A 17200-nucleotide genomic window follows, 5' to 3' on the forward strand; every position below is an offset into this window, starting at 1 on the left:
AATCAGTTGTGATGTGTTGTAGTTTCCTTAATGTCATTTAAGCAAAGAAATCTGCCATGCTTTCTTAATCTTGCCAATATGCAAGATGCCACACACCAACTTGGCTGTTCCTCAACTATCTTCTGTAGTTGCATTCTAAGCCTCTCCATTACATCAAATGGCAGTCATTCAAAAATAGTAACACAGTCATCTTCTCAGAACGAGGGATCAGCAAACATGCCAGCCGTGTCACCAACATCCACATTGAGAATGAATATTGAAAAGGGAGAAAGTGTACTTAGGTTTTTTTTAAAAAAATGTTCTTAATTTGTTTAGTTACCTAACGATACATTGTGAATTGACACAATGACTACCGCCATGAATTCTACAGTATTTTCTACATGCCAAATATATTGTACTGTTTTCGTGCAACGTAAAATGGCAATTTTCCTTGTTTTTAAAAAAAAGTAGAAAGTTGATGGACCCAATCAATCATCTGTTATTTCTTTATAATAGCACAAATATTTTTCTTCAAAGTAGCAGCACAACAAACATTATTATTAATAAGCATCATGCAAATGAATAACGAAACATTTCATATGTATTTTGGGATAAGAACTGCATATGAGGCAAATAGTTAATTTACAAAGAGAAAGAATGTACTCTGATAAATACAGAAAGAACAGCATCGACAGAATTCACTTTTTTTTTCTTTTATTGTCCAAGTACCTTTTAAAAGATAATTGTACAAGTCAGCACACTGAAAGATGACTGAAACCAGGTAACTAAATCTTTTGACGTGCTGCTACTTGAAAACATCTTTAGAAAATGTACATATTTACAATGGAAACCCTTAGAAAAAAGGGAAATGCAAAACCCGTGAATGCAGGGCCACATAAAATCCTGCTGGACACCAAATGCAGGAGGAGAAACCATACTGCAGAACCCTGGATGAGGAGAGCTAATCCTCAGTCATGGGGGTCACATAGCGTCAGACAGGTAACAGCATTGAATATAAAAGGCACTCTGTGATGTACTCTTATTTACACAATACCTTTCTAAATCGTGTTAGGCTTTTCTTTTGACTGCCAGATTTTGGAAAAATTTGTAACTAATTATCCTTTCCATATAACAGACTGAAGACCCGTTATCAGTTTTGAACCCAGTTCTACACAATTGGGCAGCCGAATGGCAGTAAATGAAACTGTATGGAGGAACAATGCCATCAGAATGGAGGTTGGGTGGGCGGTGAAGGAGCAGCAGCATGATAAATTTGATTGTTTACATTGTTAATAAACCGGCAGAGTAATGAAAGCCCAACTTGCAGTGTCAAGTTTTAAAACCAGAATCAATGCCTTTTGACAATGAGTAGGAGCATGGACACCTGATATAAATAAACCAGCACACAATGAAATTTGACAGATGAAGGTACAATTTTTCTCCGACAATTCCCAGCTTGAATATCCTGATTAAAGTCATTAACAGTAACTTTTACTGTATAGGCCTTTTCTTCCCCATGAGAATGCTTGCCTCAAGAGGCAAATTTACGAATGCAGTTTCTTTTAAAAGGCAGTATTTAATGCACCATTAAAACTGAAGTTGGATTCCAATAACTGTAACAAATTGATTTATGGAAAAAAATGCTCAAATACCAAATGTAATAAAATGCTAGTGGTTAGCACATTTAGAATGAACAGTTTGGCCAATGTAGGATTTGCTTTTGTTACCAAGAATGGTATTTTAAAATTTGGCTGAGGGCAGTTTTAATCCTGTAACAGATTAACAATAGCTCAGCTCTACTGAACCTATATAATTTAAAGGATGTTCCAGTTCAAAGTCTGCAAAAACATGGATATTCTAGGCATGGGTTATGATTTATTGAGCTGGTTGTAAGACATTATGTACTTCATGATGAGTAAACTGAGGAGTTCAGTTGTGATGAGAATGGCTTTAAATTCAGACCCCCACCAAAACTTGAAAAATATTTAAGTTCTCCAATGATTTCTCCAAAAGTATTCTAGGACCATGAAACGGAGGTCAATTTAAAACAAAATTTCAGTTTGTAGGAAAACAAATGTAGTTGGATCTGCTTCAAATGTAACAAAAAAAATGCTGGTGCTTTTTAAGGGATAAGTTGAAACTGTTCTTTGCCTGGATATTTTGAACTGGTTAATGTATGAATATTGATTAATTTTAACTCTGTGTGCACCTGCAATAGTTTGAAAATGGCAATGGTAAAGCAGCATAACATTTACATTTCAAGTTGCATGCTTAACACTAACACGTATGATGGTTTCAAACCAAAAAAATTAAAGTGTTGTTGACTGTTGCAATATCAGTGTCATGCTGGATAAATTTTGAAAGTGTAAAATATTGCAATTTTAGAGTTTGAGTCAGATTTTAAGTTGCTGATTGATGAAGTTATTACCCAAGACTTGGAAGGTGCGAAGATTAGAAAATCAATCCATTGTAATATAGGCACAAGTGTTCCATTAGCTTCAACATCAGCAGCACATTACGTACTATTGTGAAATGGCAATCTGACCCAGATTTTCCTATCATTTGGGACTTAGTAGCTAGGATTTAATAGTTCCTGTTTTCAAATCGGAGCTGTGTGCCATAATGTGCAGAAACTGGAAAGCAGCATCACCGTAATAAGTGCTATGTACCAACAAATCATTGGTAGTGGGTGGGGAATTGATACCAGTCAATAACTCTCAACATACACATTCCTACAGTGTTGGGTTTAACTAAACTGTGCAACTTTTTCATATGAAAAGGCCTATACAGCAGTATTTGCAAGGGTGGCCTATGTAAACTTTCTTGATGAACATTTTGTCTTGATAAGACAACAGAATCAGTGATAATCATCCATTCTACAAGTGGAGAAACAATTATCAATGGTTTGAAATATGGACCAAATACCTATTATTACAGATGGCTGTACACATTTGGTGAGCTCAAGTACCTGTATGTATGTCTTAAAATAACATAAGAGCACTGTTACATTAAAAATGCTATTTTCCTCAGATTACATTATATCAAAAATATGCAGCTTTAGTAAACAGTTTCATATTACAATTTCTAATACAATTTTACAATGCTACATTACACTTAGTGTTTGAAATATACTGATAAAGAGAAGATAATGCTGCAAACATTCCCATCAAAGGACTGCAATGGCAGACCTTGGTGTTGAAAGCACCATTTTTTCTGCTGTAATGAGCAGTTGCAAAATATCCCTGTGGAGAGTTGGAAGCTTTTATATGTCAGTATGATGCATTTCCACAGTTAACAACCGTGACCCCCAGTAATGTAGTTTGAAGTAGTCCAAGCAGCTGAAACTTCTCTTGTACCATAACAGACTCCTCTTCATGGCCATCTTGCATTTAGTCAATTTTTTCCACCTTTCCAATAATTTTCTCCTCAAAAATGGGCAGAATGGCTTCCTCATCACGCACCTCTTCAAATACTACCCCACAATCAAACTCATCACTTACTTTCTTGAAATAATACCTGCAAAACAGAAACAAATTCTTAATATACTATTTAATGGCACGAGTAAGTGGATGAATTTCAAAGTTGGCATTTTAAAAGCAAAATCTTTTATAGAAAATTGACAAAGACAGCAGTTTAAAAATAATCACAGGGTTCAGTAATGTTTACGACAATTGAAAAATTTCTTTTAGTTGAAGTGTTTCCCATCTATAAACTATATCTGGACAGAAAGCAGGTAGACAATTTTTGTGATTATGCAACAGTAAAAATGATTAGAAGCTAATTCTGTAGAGATTGCAGAACCTGTAAACCTTCTCATTCTCTCATCTGATATGTTAAATTTCTGCAGTGGTGGAACAGACTTAATCAGAGAATTGTACAGCACAGCAACAGACCCTTTCATCCAAGCTGTCCGTGCCAACCAGATATTCTAATTCAATCTAGTTCCATTTGCCAGCACTTGCCCCATATCCCTTTAAACCCTTCTTATTCTTACACCCATCCAGGTGCCTTTTATATGTTGTAACTGTACCCGCTGCCATCACGTCCAGGCAGCTCATTCCTTACATGCACTACCCTCAGAGAGCATTGCCCCTTAGCTCTCAAATCTTTCCCCTCTCACCTTAAACCTATGCCCTCTAGTGTTTAGACTCCCCTAACCTGGGAAAAAGGCCTTGGTTATTGACGCTATCGATACTCAATTTTATAAAGCTCTAACAGGTCACCCCTCAGCCTCTGTTGCTCTAAGGAAAATAGCCCCAGCCTATTCAGCTTCTCCTTATAGTTCAAACCTTCCAAGCCTGGCAATATCCTTGTAAATCCTTTCTTAATGCTTTCAAGTTTAACACCATCTTTCCGATCACAGGGAGACCGGAACTGAATACAGTATTCAAAAAGTGGCCTTACCAATGTGCTGTATAGCTGCAACATAACACCCCAGCTCTTCTACTCAATGCACTGACCAATAAAGGCAAGTATACCAAATGCCTTCATCACTACCCTGTGACTTGACCTTCAAAAGGAGCTATGAACCTGCATCTCAAGGTCTCTGTTGAGAAACACTCCCCAGCACCAAGGATCTAAGTTTTGCCCTGACATGCCTTACATTTGCCTAAATTTAACTCTATTTGCTATTCCTACTTCTCAGTTTGTAACAAATTAAGTCAACGCAACCAATTAAACAACTTGAGCCAAGACACAGATTGGTGTTCACAAAAATGACACTGAGCATTCCAGATGCCTGCTGCTTCAACGCACCACTGTTCCCAGGGCAATATTCTTGTCTCAGGTCTGCTGTGGTGTTCCAGTGAGGCTAGGGCAAACTGAAAAAACAGCATCTCATTTTGTGCTTGGTGACCCTGCAACCTTCAGGACTCAATACTGAGTTTAATCATTTTAGAACCTGAACACTTTCCATATCCTTTACCCACCCCCACATCCCAAACCCTGTTAGGATGCTTCCAGCACAGACAACTCATTTTTGCATACTTAAGTTCCTCTTTATGACGATTCTATGGCATTAAATAGTATAACAAAGAAAGGCTGAGGTCAGAGGTATCAATTGATCTGCTTTCAAAGCCAGAAACTAAACAGCCTGGGAGTCCTTGGGACTTTTTTTCCCTAACATTGGAACAATAGAAGCAGCCTGAATGAGTGGGGTCAAGCTCCCAGAGTGCCAGGACGTTTAGTTTTAATTTCTTAGTAGCAGTTGCTGGGGTCTTGAAGCTGGCTTTGGAAGCTGCAATGCATCTGTTTCTGCTACCCCCTCTGTGTCTCACTGTTTTCTCTTGATGTTTTTCCTCCTGGACTGGAGAACTGCCTGAGAGAAAATCTATTTTACTGAATTTTGCCTTTTGTCAAGGGCATGTTTATGGGATATAACCATAGGGGAACAGTTAATTCGTAGTAATTAATATATCTATTATTTTGTTAAGCATTTTGATAAAGTTTCAGCTAAGCCAATTCTATTTTGCCTGTATTTTAATGGTAGTGTAAAAATAAAGTGCATTTGCTTAACAGAGTAGTTCCACCAATTGAATTGCATCTGGAATACAACATCTCACACATGCCTTTAAATAAGACAAAATTGGGTCTAGGCTTCCTTCTGATTATAATTTGAGGGTGTTTGGTCTGTTCCATAATACCATTAGCAGCTTTTCTTTCTCTCTGACATGGTATCACCCATCTCTTTGACTCACTAACTCTCGCTCTATCTAAGCATTATCTGTGTCTATCCACTCACTCCTAACCCCTCCCCCAACAAACCAACCCTCGTTTTTGAATACACAATCTTTGTTCCTGGCAATCTAAAGAAGGGCCATTGAACATTAACTCTGCTTTCTCTCCACAGATGCTACCAGACTTGTTGAGTTTCTCCAGCAATTTCAGTTTTTGTTTCAGGTTTCCAGCATCTGCAATTTTTTGTTTTATTCAAAGTGAAATCACTACTCCTATAAATGTGCTTAACTAGAGAAAAACAGATTTTAGTGGTTTTGATTTCAATATTTCATATTCATCTACAAATCAGGAAGTATAAAATAAGCCTTTACAAAATTGGCAAATACGTGAAATCAAGCACACCATGCCAGCATGCAAATGAACGTGAGCAAATTGAACAGAGTTGTTTACAATTGCTAGACGACCAGGACCTCTAGGCTGTACATATGAGGCACAGATTTCAGCAACTTTGCATTAAATAGTAGTAAAGGCACCATTTTCTTCAAGCACAAAGTCTGTAACAAATGGACAGCTTCACGAAAAAAACTTCAATCTGCAAGTTTTTAACAATGATCTGAAAGTATGTTCAAACAACCCAAATCTTTCAAGTCTTGGAATGGGAATTGAGTTGCCAGTCATAGCAAGAACTACAGTAGCGAGGCTCACTTAATTGTATGAGGTCTTGTACCAATCACCTCAGAAGGGTAAACCTCCTCTTCAAGCTGATTGAGAGATGTTCGCAGGTAAAGGGATAGCAAGAAAATGGGAGGCCTTCAAAAAAAAAGAGATAACTAGAGTCCAGAGACATGATATTCCTATTAGGGTGAAAGGAAAGGCTGGTAGGTGTAGGGAATGCTAGATGACTGGAGAAATTGAGGTTTTGGTTAAGAAAAGAAAGGGAGCATACGTCAGGTATAGACAGCAGAGACTGAATGAATCCTTAGAAGAGTATAATGGCAGTAGGAATAAACTTGAGAGAAACCAGGAGGGCAAAAAGAGGACATGAGATAGCTTTGACAAATAGGATTAAGGAGAATTCAAAGGGTTTTTATAAAAATATTAAGGACAGAAGGGTAACGAGGGAGAGAATAGGGTCCCTCAAAGATCAGCAAGGTGGCCTGTGTATGGAGCCACAGAAGATGGGGGAGATACTAAATGAGTGTTTTGCATCACTGTTTACTGTGGAGAAGGACATGGAAGATATAGAATGTGGGGAAATAGTTGGGGACATCTTGAAAAGTGTCTATATTACAGAGGAGGAAGTGCTGGATGTCTTGAAACGCGTAAAAGTGCATAAGTACCCAGGACCTGATCAGGTGTACCCGAGAACTGTGGGACGCGATTGCTGGGTCTCTTGCGGAGATATCTGTATCATCGATAGTCACAGGTGAGGTGCTGGAAGTCCGGAGGTTAGCTAACTATTTAAGACGGGCGGTAAGGACAAGCTGGGGAACTATAGACCAGTGAGCCTGACATTGATGGTGGGCAAGTTGTTGGAGGGAATCCTGAGGGACAGGATTTACATGTATTTGGAAAAGCAAGGATTAATTAGGGATAGTCAGCACGGCTTTGTGCATGGGAAATCATGTCTCAGAAACTTGATTTGAGTTTTTTTGAAGTAGTAACAAAGAGGATTGATGAGGGCAGAGTGGTAGATGTGATCTATATGGATTTCAGTAAAGCAATCGACAAGGCTCCCCATGGCAGAATGGTCAGCAAGGTTAGATCTCATGGAGTACAGGGAGAACTAGCCATTTGGATACAGAACTGGTTGGAAGGAAGACGACAGAAGAGGTGGTGGAGGGTTGCTTTTCAGACTGGAGGCCTGTGACCAGTGGAGTGCCACAAGGAACGGTGCTGGGTCCACTGCTTTTTGTCATTTATACAAGTGATTTGGATGTGCACATAGGAGGTACAGTTAATAAGTTTGCAGATGACACCAAAATTGGAGGCGTAGTGGACAAAGAAGGTTACCTCGGAGTACAATAGGATCATGATCAGATGGGCTAATGGGCTGAGGAGTGGCAGATGGAGTTTAATTCAGATAAATGCGAGGTGCTGCATTTTGGAAAAGCAAATCAGAGCAGGACTTGCACACAATGGTAAGGTCCTAGGGAGTGTTGCAGAACAAAGAGACCTTGGAGTGCAGGTTCACAGTTCCTTGAAAGTAGAGTCGCTGGTAGGTAGGATAGTGGAGGCGGCATTTGGTATGCTTTCCTTTATTGGTCAGAGCATTGACTATAGGAGTTGGGAAGTTAAGTTGTGGCTGTACAGGACATTGGTCAGGCCACTTTTGGAATATTCTTTTGGAATTTGTGCAATTCTGGTCTCCCTCCTATCAGAAGGATGTTGTGAAACTTGAAAGGGTTCATAAAAGATTTACAAGGATGTTGCCATGGTTGGAGGATTTGAGCTACAGGGAGAGGCTGAATAGGCTGGGCCTGTTTTCCCTGGAGCATCGGAGGCTGAGGGGTGACCTCAGAGGTTTCTAAAATCATGAGAAGCATGGATAGGATAAACAGACAAGGGTCTTTTCCCTGGGATAGGGTGGGAAAGAGTCCAGGAATAGAGGGCATAGGTTTAGGGTGAGAGGGGAACGACTTATAAGGGACCTATGGGGCAACATTTTCATCCAGAGGGTGGTGCATGTATGGAACGAGCTGCCAAAGGAAGTGGTGGATGTGGATACAATTATAACATGTAAAAGGGAGCTGAATGAGTATATGAATAGGATAGGTTTAGAGGGATATGGGCCAAGTGCTGACAAATGGGAATAGATTAAGTTAGGAAATCTGGTCGGTATGGATGAGTTGGATCAAAGGGTCTGTTTCCGTGCTATATATCTCTGTGGAAGATGAATGGATTGGTGCAGGTTTTAGCTGAACGTAGTAAAAGTTGATTTGATTAACTTGAGGTTTTTGCCTAAGAAATTATCCTGATTAAATGGCGACAGTACCTCTCCTATGCCCATGGAAGGCCACCCAGCAAAGCCTGTTAGGTTTTCCAGTGACCCAGAGGAGGGAGCCCCTACTATCAGGCACTCATTACGAATTGGAGGATCCAGGATTGAGCAAGGAGTCTTGCCCCCATTTTGGTCACCTATCCCCCAACACCCCCCCCCACCACACAACCAACTACAAGCCACCCCTTCCTCCTTCACTCACCTGTGGCCACAGGCAGGTACAGTGCTGGCAGGAGCCACAGCGCCTGCTGGCATAAATAATCAGATGCCACTATTTGTGTCAGGGAGGACATATATTGCCAGGGACCTCAACTGGGGGACAAAGCCCAACGATGACCAATTAGGGGAACTTAATTCTGTTTGGTCTTCTGTTCAAAACTAATGGGAGCTCTATGTCTCCTCTCCAAACTGATGGGTGAGACCATTGTTGACCTTACAAAATCCCAGAAATAGTGTTTAATGCTTACCTGTATAATGTTATTGCTTATTATTAAAGCGATAATTCAATTTCATCTGTTCAAGAAGTTATTTATCTTGTAACAGTTTTTTGAACTGAAATGGTTTTGAACCTTATTGTTCACTGATTGCTCATCAATTTATCTTCACTTACATACCTGTAATTCCCTTTCTTAGTCAACAGCTCCTTGAACTGTCCCAATGTGACCACACGTCCTTTAACGGATGTCCTGTATGGAATTGGCTCCCCACAGAAATAGTATGCCACCACAATGTTATCACCAGGTTGAGACGCACCATTTGCTGACTTCTTTTGCGGTTTATGCCTATAATGGAAAGAGATCATGGTGAGTTTTTTTTACTTCATCTTACAATTACATATTGGTAAAATGCCTGCAAAAATAAGATTGAAGAGAAGAAAGAATCAGCACTTTTTTTTTTACTAAACAAACCAAAGAAGTATAAATAATTTCAATTAATAAAATTATTACAGACAACTAAGCAACGTTAACAAAATTACTGACTTCACTGAAATACCTGGTTATTCTAACACTCCTCAAATTCATAGTTTCCTTTAGATTCAAGCATAAAGCAAATGAAACTAAAAGATGATCTTAGGCATTTAGAAGTATTTTAATCCATTCATGCCATTCACTATTACATTTTGTTTCAATTTGAATTGTATTAAAATGATTTGTATTCTAAAATAACTGGTTTTCACTAAAAAGATCTGTAATTACCCAAGTTTATTGTTACAATTAAATCTGTGCATATTGTCAATTGATGGCGATTTTATAAAGTCACCATTTTTCAAGAAGGTGATTTGAATTTAAACATAAAAAGCATAGAGCTAATACTATATCGTTTAGACAATTGAAGTCCTTTCTTAATAACTGATCAATCCTCATTAAAAACTGAGGTAACTGGAATAGAAGGGCTTATGCCCGAAACGTCATTCTCCTGCTCCTTAGATGCTGCCTGACCTGCTGCGCTTTTCCAGCAACACATTTTTCAGCTCATAACTGGAATAGACCCAAGGGGTCACAAATGGTATCATTTGTCACAAAGATTCCATGACAGAAGATGGTCCCTGAGAATTAACCCACATGCAAATTGGCAGATGAAGGACTCTTAATCTTGTTATAGAAAATACACCACAGTAATGCTGAAACTTAACAGAATCTCTGAAGTGCACCGTCTTGTTTTATAGTCATTTGTTAAATGGTGACAAGTGCCCTCATCCATTATATGGCAGTCTTCAACAGTCTGGCTGCAAAATTACTCCCCAAAAACAGCAACTTGGAATTAGAAAAGTATCTACCAGTCAAATAAACAAACTGCACACCAGTAAACTTTGACCAAATAGGTATTGCTGAGAGAAGGATTATAAAATAGTCACTGCCGACTTTTGAATTCCACTTGTTCTGAACTGTAACCATGGTTTCCAAATTATGCTAAGACATAATTGAACCTAAAGCAGTCAGTGATACAAAACTGTAATAAAAAAGGGAACAAATAGCAATTATCTCAACAACATGAGTCCTTCAAGAAAAAGTAAAAATGAGCAACAGTTTATTTTACCTTCATGAGTATCCCTTGTGGACTGATACACAACAAAATTACTGACTTCACGGAAAAATCTGGTTATTCTAACACATAGGCATAGAAAATCCACTTCAACCACTGGATTGGAAAATGGATTTAAAACAGGAAACCTCAATGGAGATTAATGTGGAGCTTAACTGATCAAATTAAAATGCTTACAATTATTAAAATCTATTGTGCTGCAAGGCATGGATAGAGTCAGAGCTGTAAGGCATGGAAACAGACTCTTTGGTCCAACTCATCCATGCCAACCAGATATCCCAAATTAATACAGCCCCATTTGCCAGCATTTGGCCCATATCCCGTTAACCCCTTCCCATTAATGCACCTATCCAGATGCCTTTCAAATGTTGTAATGTACCTGCTGCCACCACTTCCTCTGGCAGCTCATACCATACACACACCATACTTTGTATGAAAAAATTGCCCCTTAGGTTCTTTTTAAATCTTACCCCTCTCACCTTAAACTGATGCCTTCTAGGTTTGGACTCCCCCACCTCAGGAGAAAGACCTGGACTGTCCACCCTGTCCATTCACCTCATGATGTTTTAAACCTCTAGAAAGTCACCCCATAGCTTTTAACACTCCAGGAAAAATAGTCTCAGCCTATTCAGCCTCTTGCAACAGCTCAAATCCTCCAACCCTGGGAACATCCTTGTAAATCTTTTTTGAACCCTTTCAGGTTTAACAACATCCCTCCTACAGCAGGGAGACCAGAACTGCACACAATATTCAAACAGTGGCCTAACCAATGTCCTGTACAGCGCCAATATTACCTCCCAACTCATATACTCAACACACTGACCATTAAAAGGCAAACATACCAAATGCCTCTTTCACTTTCCAGTCCACTTGGAACTCCACTTTCAAGAAACTAAGAATCTGCATTCCAAGGTGTCTCTGTTCAGCAACACTCAAGTGTACAAGCCCTGTTCTGATCTGACTTTCCAAAATGCAGCACCACACATTAAATTAAACTCCATCTGCCACTCCTTGGCCCATTGGTCCATTTGATCGAAGTTCCATTGTACCCTGAGTTAACATCTTTGCTGTCCACTGCTCCTCCAATTTGGGTGTCACCTGCCAACTTACTAACCATACCTCCTATGTTCACATGCAAACCATTTATATAAATGATGAAAAGCAGTGGACCCAGCACTGATCCTTACTAAATTCTGGGTAATCCAAGATAGAATACAGAGAAAAAAAACTGTAGTGTAAGAGTTGGTCCACTTTTTTATTGAGGTATTTTCAGTGTTGGAGCTAACTGCCTTGAATTGTCGGAGCAGTATTTACTGTTTTATAAGCTGTTGCATCATTTTGGAACTTGTTTGGTTAATATTCAAAAATGTTAACAATTGTAATTATATAATAAAAATAAAACATCTCTAGTTAGATCGGAAGGATTAATCAAGCCATTGATTATGTTGGTAACTGCTAAAATTGAAATCTTAAAATGATAATTTTGAATCATTTTTAAATTGGTCACATTTATTAAAAAAAGTGTCCAGATAATAAAGATGTTTTGGCAACAATTATATAACATTCAAACCAACTGATAGCATTATCCGTTTGTTTGTTACTACTTCTGGTAAATAGTTGATATAATAGTTGCGTGCTGTACAGCTTAAAATCCACACTAAAAAAGGCCCATGTAATCTGCCAACAAATGGAAATTTCAAGTGACATTGATGGAACTGCAAGCCTAATAATTACCTTTGTACTGTAAATATTCACAATAATTAAGATTCATGAGTTGGAAAGTTAGCATAAGCAATATTGCACACACTTACCTTCTTTGATTTAGCTTTTAGTTAGATACACTCAAGCAATTATGTAAATGTAGCTAAATGTAGTTTGAAATCAAACTGTTGCATTTTCTTTAATCATGCCACCAAACGTAGATTAGAAACACCTTTCCATTACCGCAGCGAACTAAGCTTACTGGCTGAATGCAGTTACTAATCTGTTTCCAGAAGATGAGATTACAGGCAAAACTGATTATGTGAACTGCACTAGAGGATACTACACCTAAAGTATCATTCTCATTCAATTTCCACATATGCAGCTGAGAGATTCAGACATGGAAATGCCTGGTGGAATTTTACAATAATAAATCTAATGTCAGTTAAATATGCACGGAGTTAGTGAATACTTCGGTTGTCAAATAGTAATGATAACATCTAGAACAAAAAAATTAATAAAGGTTAAAATGAATAATATACTTCAGACTTAGTTAATTAAAATTCAGTGCAATTAAAGATCTAAAGCCTATGTGCAAACTAATATCTAAACCTAAGATGACAGAGAATACATCAACAGCAGTGGGACGTACTCTGACTCAGAGAGATCCATGTCGGAGACGGCTGGTACCACATTCAGCACCGGAATGCATGCAGGCCTGACAGAAGTGCGACCCCGTTGGATAACCTCTTGCACATACCTGCAGTGTCATGGAGAATAATCCTAGGAATTAGAATGCTCTACTCCAGCTACGTCTGCTACCTCCTCTCTGATTAATAGCCATTTCTACACACTTTTATCTGCTGCTTTACTCAGATTCAGCACTCATGTTTCATTTTATATTATGGATTATCTTGTCTCTGATATTGTTTCAGGTTTAAGTCTTGATTTTAAAGCTTCTGCCGAAAGAGTCATCAAATTGATCACGTGAATGAGCAAGAAAACAGCAACAGGCAACTCATTAAATGATTTCTATAGATTATTAACATTGTGCACAGAAACATCATGTAATCTCTGGAGAACATTGTGTTAATTCTCGGTACACCCAACATATATATCCAAGGATCTATTATAAATTAGAATTTCAATTAGATACACTCAAAATAGTACATTCAATGCATATGATAACCAATAATTAAGCATGTTTTGGCCACTTGATCGAGTAACAGTTATTAATTTATTAAAATATATACTTTGTTGAAATGAAATGAGTTTTTGTTCCTAAACATTGTAATAATTTATTTAAACCTACACTGTGGGCAGCACGGTGGCTCAGTGGTTAGCACTGCTGCCTCACTGAGCCAAGGACGTGTTCTATTCCCGCCTAGGGCCACTGTCCACGTGCATATTCTCCCCCTGCCTGTGTGGATTTCCTCCCACAATCCAAAGACCTGCAGATCATGCTAAATTGTCCATAGTGTTAGGTGCATTAGTCGGGATAAATGTAGGGAAATGGGTCTGGGTGGGTTACTCTTCAGAGGGTTAGTGTGGACTTGTTGGGCCAAATGGCCTGTTTCCGCACTGTAGGGTATCTAATCTTGAAGTTATAGAAATTAAAGAAAATATTTTTTTCATTTCTAATTCAGGAGAATTTTCATAAAAAGTGGACCTGCAAAAGTGTTATTTGATGTATATGTTATAAGTTATTGCACAGCACAATAAGTAGTTAATGTGCTGTTTTTAAAGATTATTTGTAATTTCAAAGTTTGAGTAATGTACCTTTTTGGCCAGCCCCACACTGACAAAACGTACGTTGGTTTTTTACTAGTTAATGGCACAAACTAAAAAAGGGTTGATTGCAAGGACACAGTTTAGGATTATACACCTGGAGAAGAATTAACCTGTTTGATGCGATTGCATATCTGAGGCGGTTTAAATATTTTGGTAGATCATCACATTTTAGCAGTATGTTATCTGACAGCCTGTGACAACACAATTGAACTATATTATAACTGAAACTGGATGCAATGGTGCATAGTCCAAAACCAAAATTTGCCATATTTTATTTTACCATTGACTACATGTCAATGTCAAAGTTTTCAAAGCTCTAAAACACACATCCTGAGAAATTGTCAGAGCAGACTTTATACTAATTTAAGATTTGATGACAATTTAGAAAGCAGTTGAAACTTTATTGCTGGAACAGCACAGCAGGTCAGGCAGCATCCAGGGAACAGGAGATTCGACGTTTCGGGCACAGGCCCTTCTTCAGGAATGAGAAGAAGGGCCTGTGCCCGAAACGTCGAATCTCCTGTTCCCTGGATGCTGCCTGACCTGCTGTGCTGTTCCAGCAATAAAGTTTCAACTTTGATCTCCAGCATCTGCAGACCTCACTTTCTCCTCCAATTTAGAAAGCATATTTCCCACATGGCAAAAAAAAATTGCCCTGCAAAAGCCAGGCTCTTCCTAAAAAGGGAAACTATATTGGGAATCTGTGATTTGATTGAATATGAGCTCCTTGCATCAGACGGTACTGTAACACTGGAAATAACAGATTTTCAAAACTAAGAGCAAGTTAAATTGTGAAAGTAAAAATGTTTGTTCCCAACTTCAGTATCACAAGCTGCACTTTTCAGCACCCAAATCTAAGCAAGCAGTTAGACAAAGCAAAAGTGGAACGTAGATAATTCGCCTCACCTTTGCTTGGACTGTAGTTTGCCACTCTTCTTTTCCTCTTCTTCAAGCCGTCTACGTGCTTCTTCCAGTTGAGTCAGAGGGTTTGGTGCCGGATTGGGTGGCATGGTTGGATCCTGAATGAACGGGTGTGATGGTTGGACAGGATTTCGCAGTTGTGCACTGACCCATGGGTGAACAGCTCCTGGCCTTTCAATTGAACTTGGTCTAGTATCATGATTAGTTTGTTTCTTAGCTCCACTTAAACTGTACCAAAAAGACAAATTTGCATAATTAATTTAGCATTGCAAATATTTCCACTAAATCAGAAAATACACAGTAGAATGAAAAATTTTGGCCCATGTTGAGTTACTTTATTATAATGTCTGGGATTTTTAAAATGTGACATTTGTAAATCATAGTAATTGTTAGATCTGTTACAACTATGAGAACAAAAAACTCCCACATACGATCTATTGGGGATTTCCTTCTCTGCGGAAACTTGGAGGACAGTGAGAAAAATATAAATATTGAAAAGGATTCATGAGAAGATTAAAATATTAAAGTAATACACAATATTATGATTTCAAATATATATTAAAAAAAACCATGCAGAGGAGCAACAGCATTTGGTCAAACATAAAAATGTTCTCTTACTTATGTGGAGCCTTTTTGTGCCTGTGAATTTCCTTCTCTCCTTCAATTATCCATTGCATAATCTTCTGATTCCGTTCCATGTCGTCTGGAGGAGCAGGGGTTTCGTAGCTCCCAGCATCGGCTTTACCTGGTTCAGTCTTCTTAGTATTTCGCCTCGACAGTGTGTTGACTTTACCACTGCACCACAATATGCAACTTAGTCAATTTTAGAAATTTCAATGGTAGCATAACTGCTCAGTTTAGAACATTTAAAAGCAAACATTAAATATTGTTGATGCAAATAACGTAAGTCATTTAATGGAATTTTAGTATGAATTCAGTAGACCTTTGACAACAAACATTCAGTGACAATATCTATAAAACAATGTTCACTGCACAGTAAGTAGCTCAATAGTTTAAGATACTACAGTTCATTCTGCGATTATGTGAGTTTGTTAACACGAATTCGCTACAACACGATTGACAAATTGGGGACACTGTTTCTAAAATGCAAAGTCTGAAAGCGCGTACTGGTTAAAACGCAATCCTGGCCTCACTACTTTAAATGGTGCAGTTATTACACTGGATTGCACAAGAGCGAAACTACCACATTATAGCAAAACTGACTGCACTGGTGTTTTTACTTTGGGTCGTGGGTTCACCTTGGAAGGAACTGGTATCAGAAGACTGACCAGTTTCAATCCAATAGGAAAAGCCATCCCCAATTTAACACTAATTGGCAATTTCCATTAGAAACACTGATGTACCGACACCCTGGATTTGTTCAGGAGAGGTGGGTGCCGCAGGGAGTTGAGTGCATTATTTCCCCCACCAACTCTATTTTGATTTAATCCCTGCCTTCCCCTTCACTGTTTGACCATACAGCATTGTCCTTTGATGTGAAGGGCACGGCTTGTCACAGGCCACTCGGGTGTTTCTTTTCTTCCTGGTGGTGGAAATTTGAATAAAGATTCGTGCACCTTGTGTCTTTCACTGCGTCTCGCACCTGCACACACACGTGGGTGCTGGAGAAAATAAATAAGCACTACCGCAGTTAGGCGGTAGTGTGGGGGGGAGAAAGAAGAAGCACTGATGTAGGGGACGGACAGATGAACAGTCAGGAGTGGGAGGAGGTGGTGGTTTGGGAAGAATATGAAAGATGTCACACCAGTGAAGATAATAGTAAATATCCAATGGCCACAACCTGTGTTTTAACTGGCCTGAGAGTGGTTATAACAAATATAATTAGAAAGTGGAAGATTCAATTTCTGACAAATATCACTGGATTTTTTTTTGTTGTTCATCGATGTCAACTATTCACAGAAATTATAAGGCCCAATTATAGTACAATGCCTACATGTTAAATTTTTAAAAAATGACCTGGGGACATGGGTGACCATGACAAGTTCGATTCATTCCCTCTATTGTTGACAGAATGAAATGCAGAGAACTGTTGCAGTTCTCCCTGTCTTCCATATTATTCCAATCCTC

At 38.7% G+C, this 17200-nt stretch overlaps 1 protein-coding gene across 6 annotated transcripts in view; it reads right to left on the reverse strand.

The window, feature by feature from the left end:
- Window positions 1-676: 676 nt before the first annotated feature.
- The window catches only part of axin1 (axin 1), a 130714-nt gene continuing 114190 nt past the window's right edge, over window positions 677-17200 (reverse strand). For 5 of the 6 annotated variants that reach the window (XM_043711956.2, XM_043711948.2, XM_043711951.2 and 2 more), the window contains 5 exons: window positions 15731-15907; window positions 15098-15340; window positions 13053-13160; window positions 9271-9438; window positions 677-3495 (listed from right to left, as the gene is read on the reverse strand). In XM_043711956.2, the coding sequence (XP_043567891.1) occupies window positions 3369-3495; window positions 9271-9438; window positions 13053-13160; window positions 15098-15340; window positions 15731-15907 (823 nt within the window). In that variant the 3' untranslated portion in view covers window positions 677-3368. The remainder of the gene's footprint in view (window positions 3496-9270; window positions 9439-13052; window positions 13161-15097; window positions 15341-15730; window positions 15908-17200) is intronic. The other variant, XM_043711957.2, reaches the window with a different exon arrangement.

Source organism: Chiloscyllium plagiosum, unplaced genomic scaffold (genome assembly GCF_037043375.1).
Source record: "Chiloscyllium plagiosum isolate Xiang-an unplaced genomic scaffold, Cpla_swu_hap1 HiC_scaffold_20, whole genome shotgun sequence".
Lineage (NCBI taxonomy): Eukaryota > Metazoa > Chordata > Chondrichthyes > Orectolobiformes > Hemiscylliidae > Chiloscyllium > Chiloscyllium plagiosum.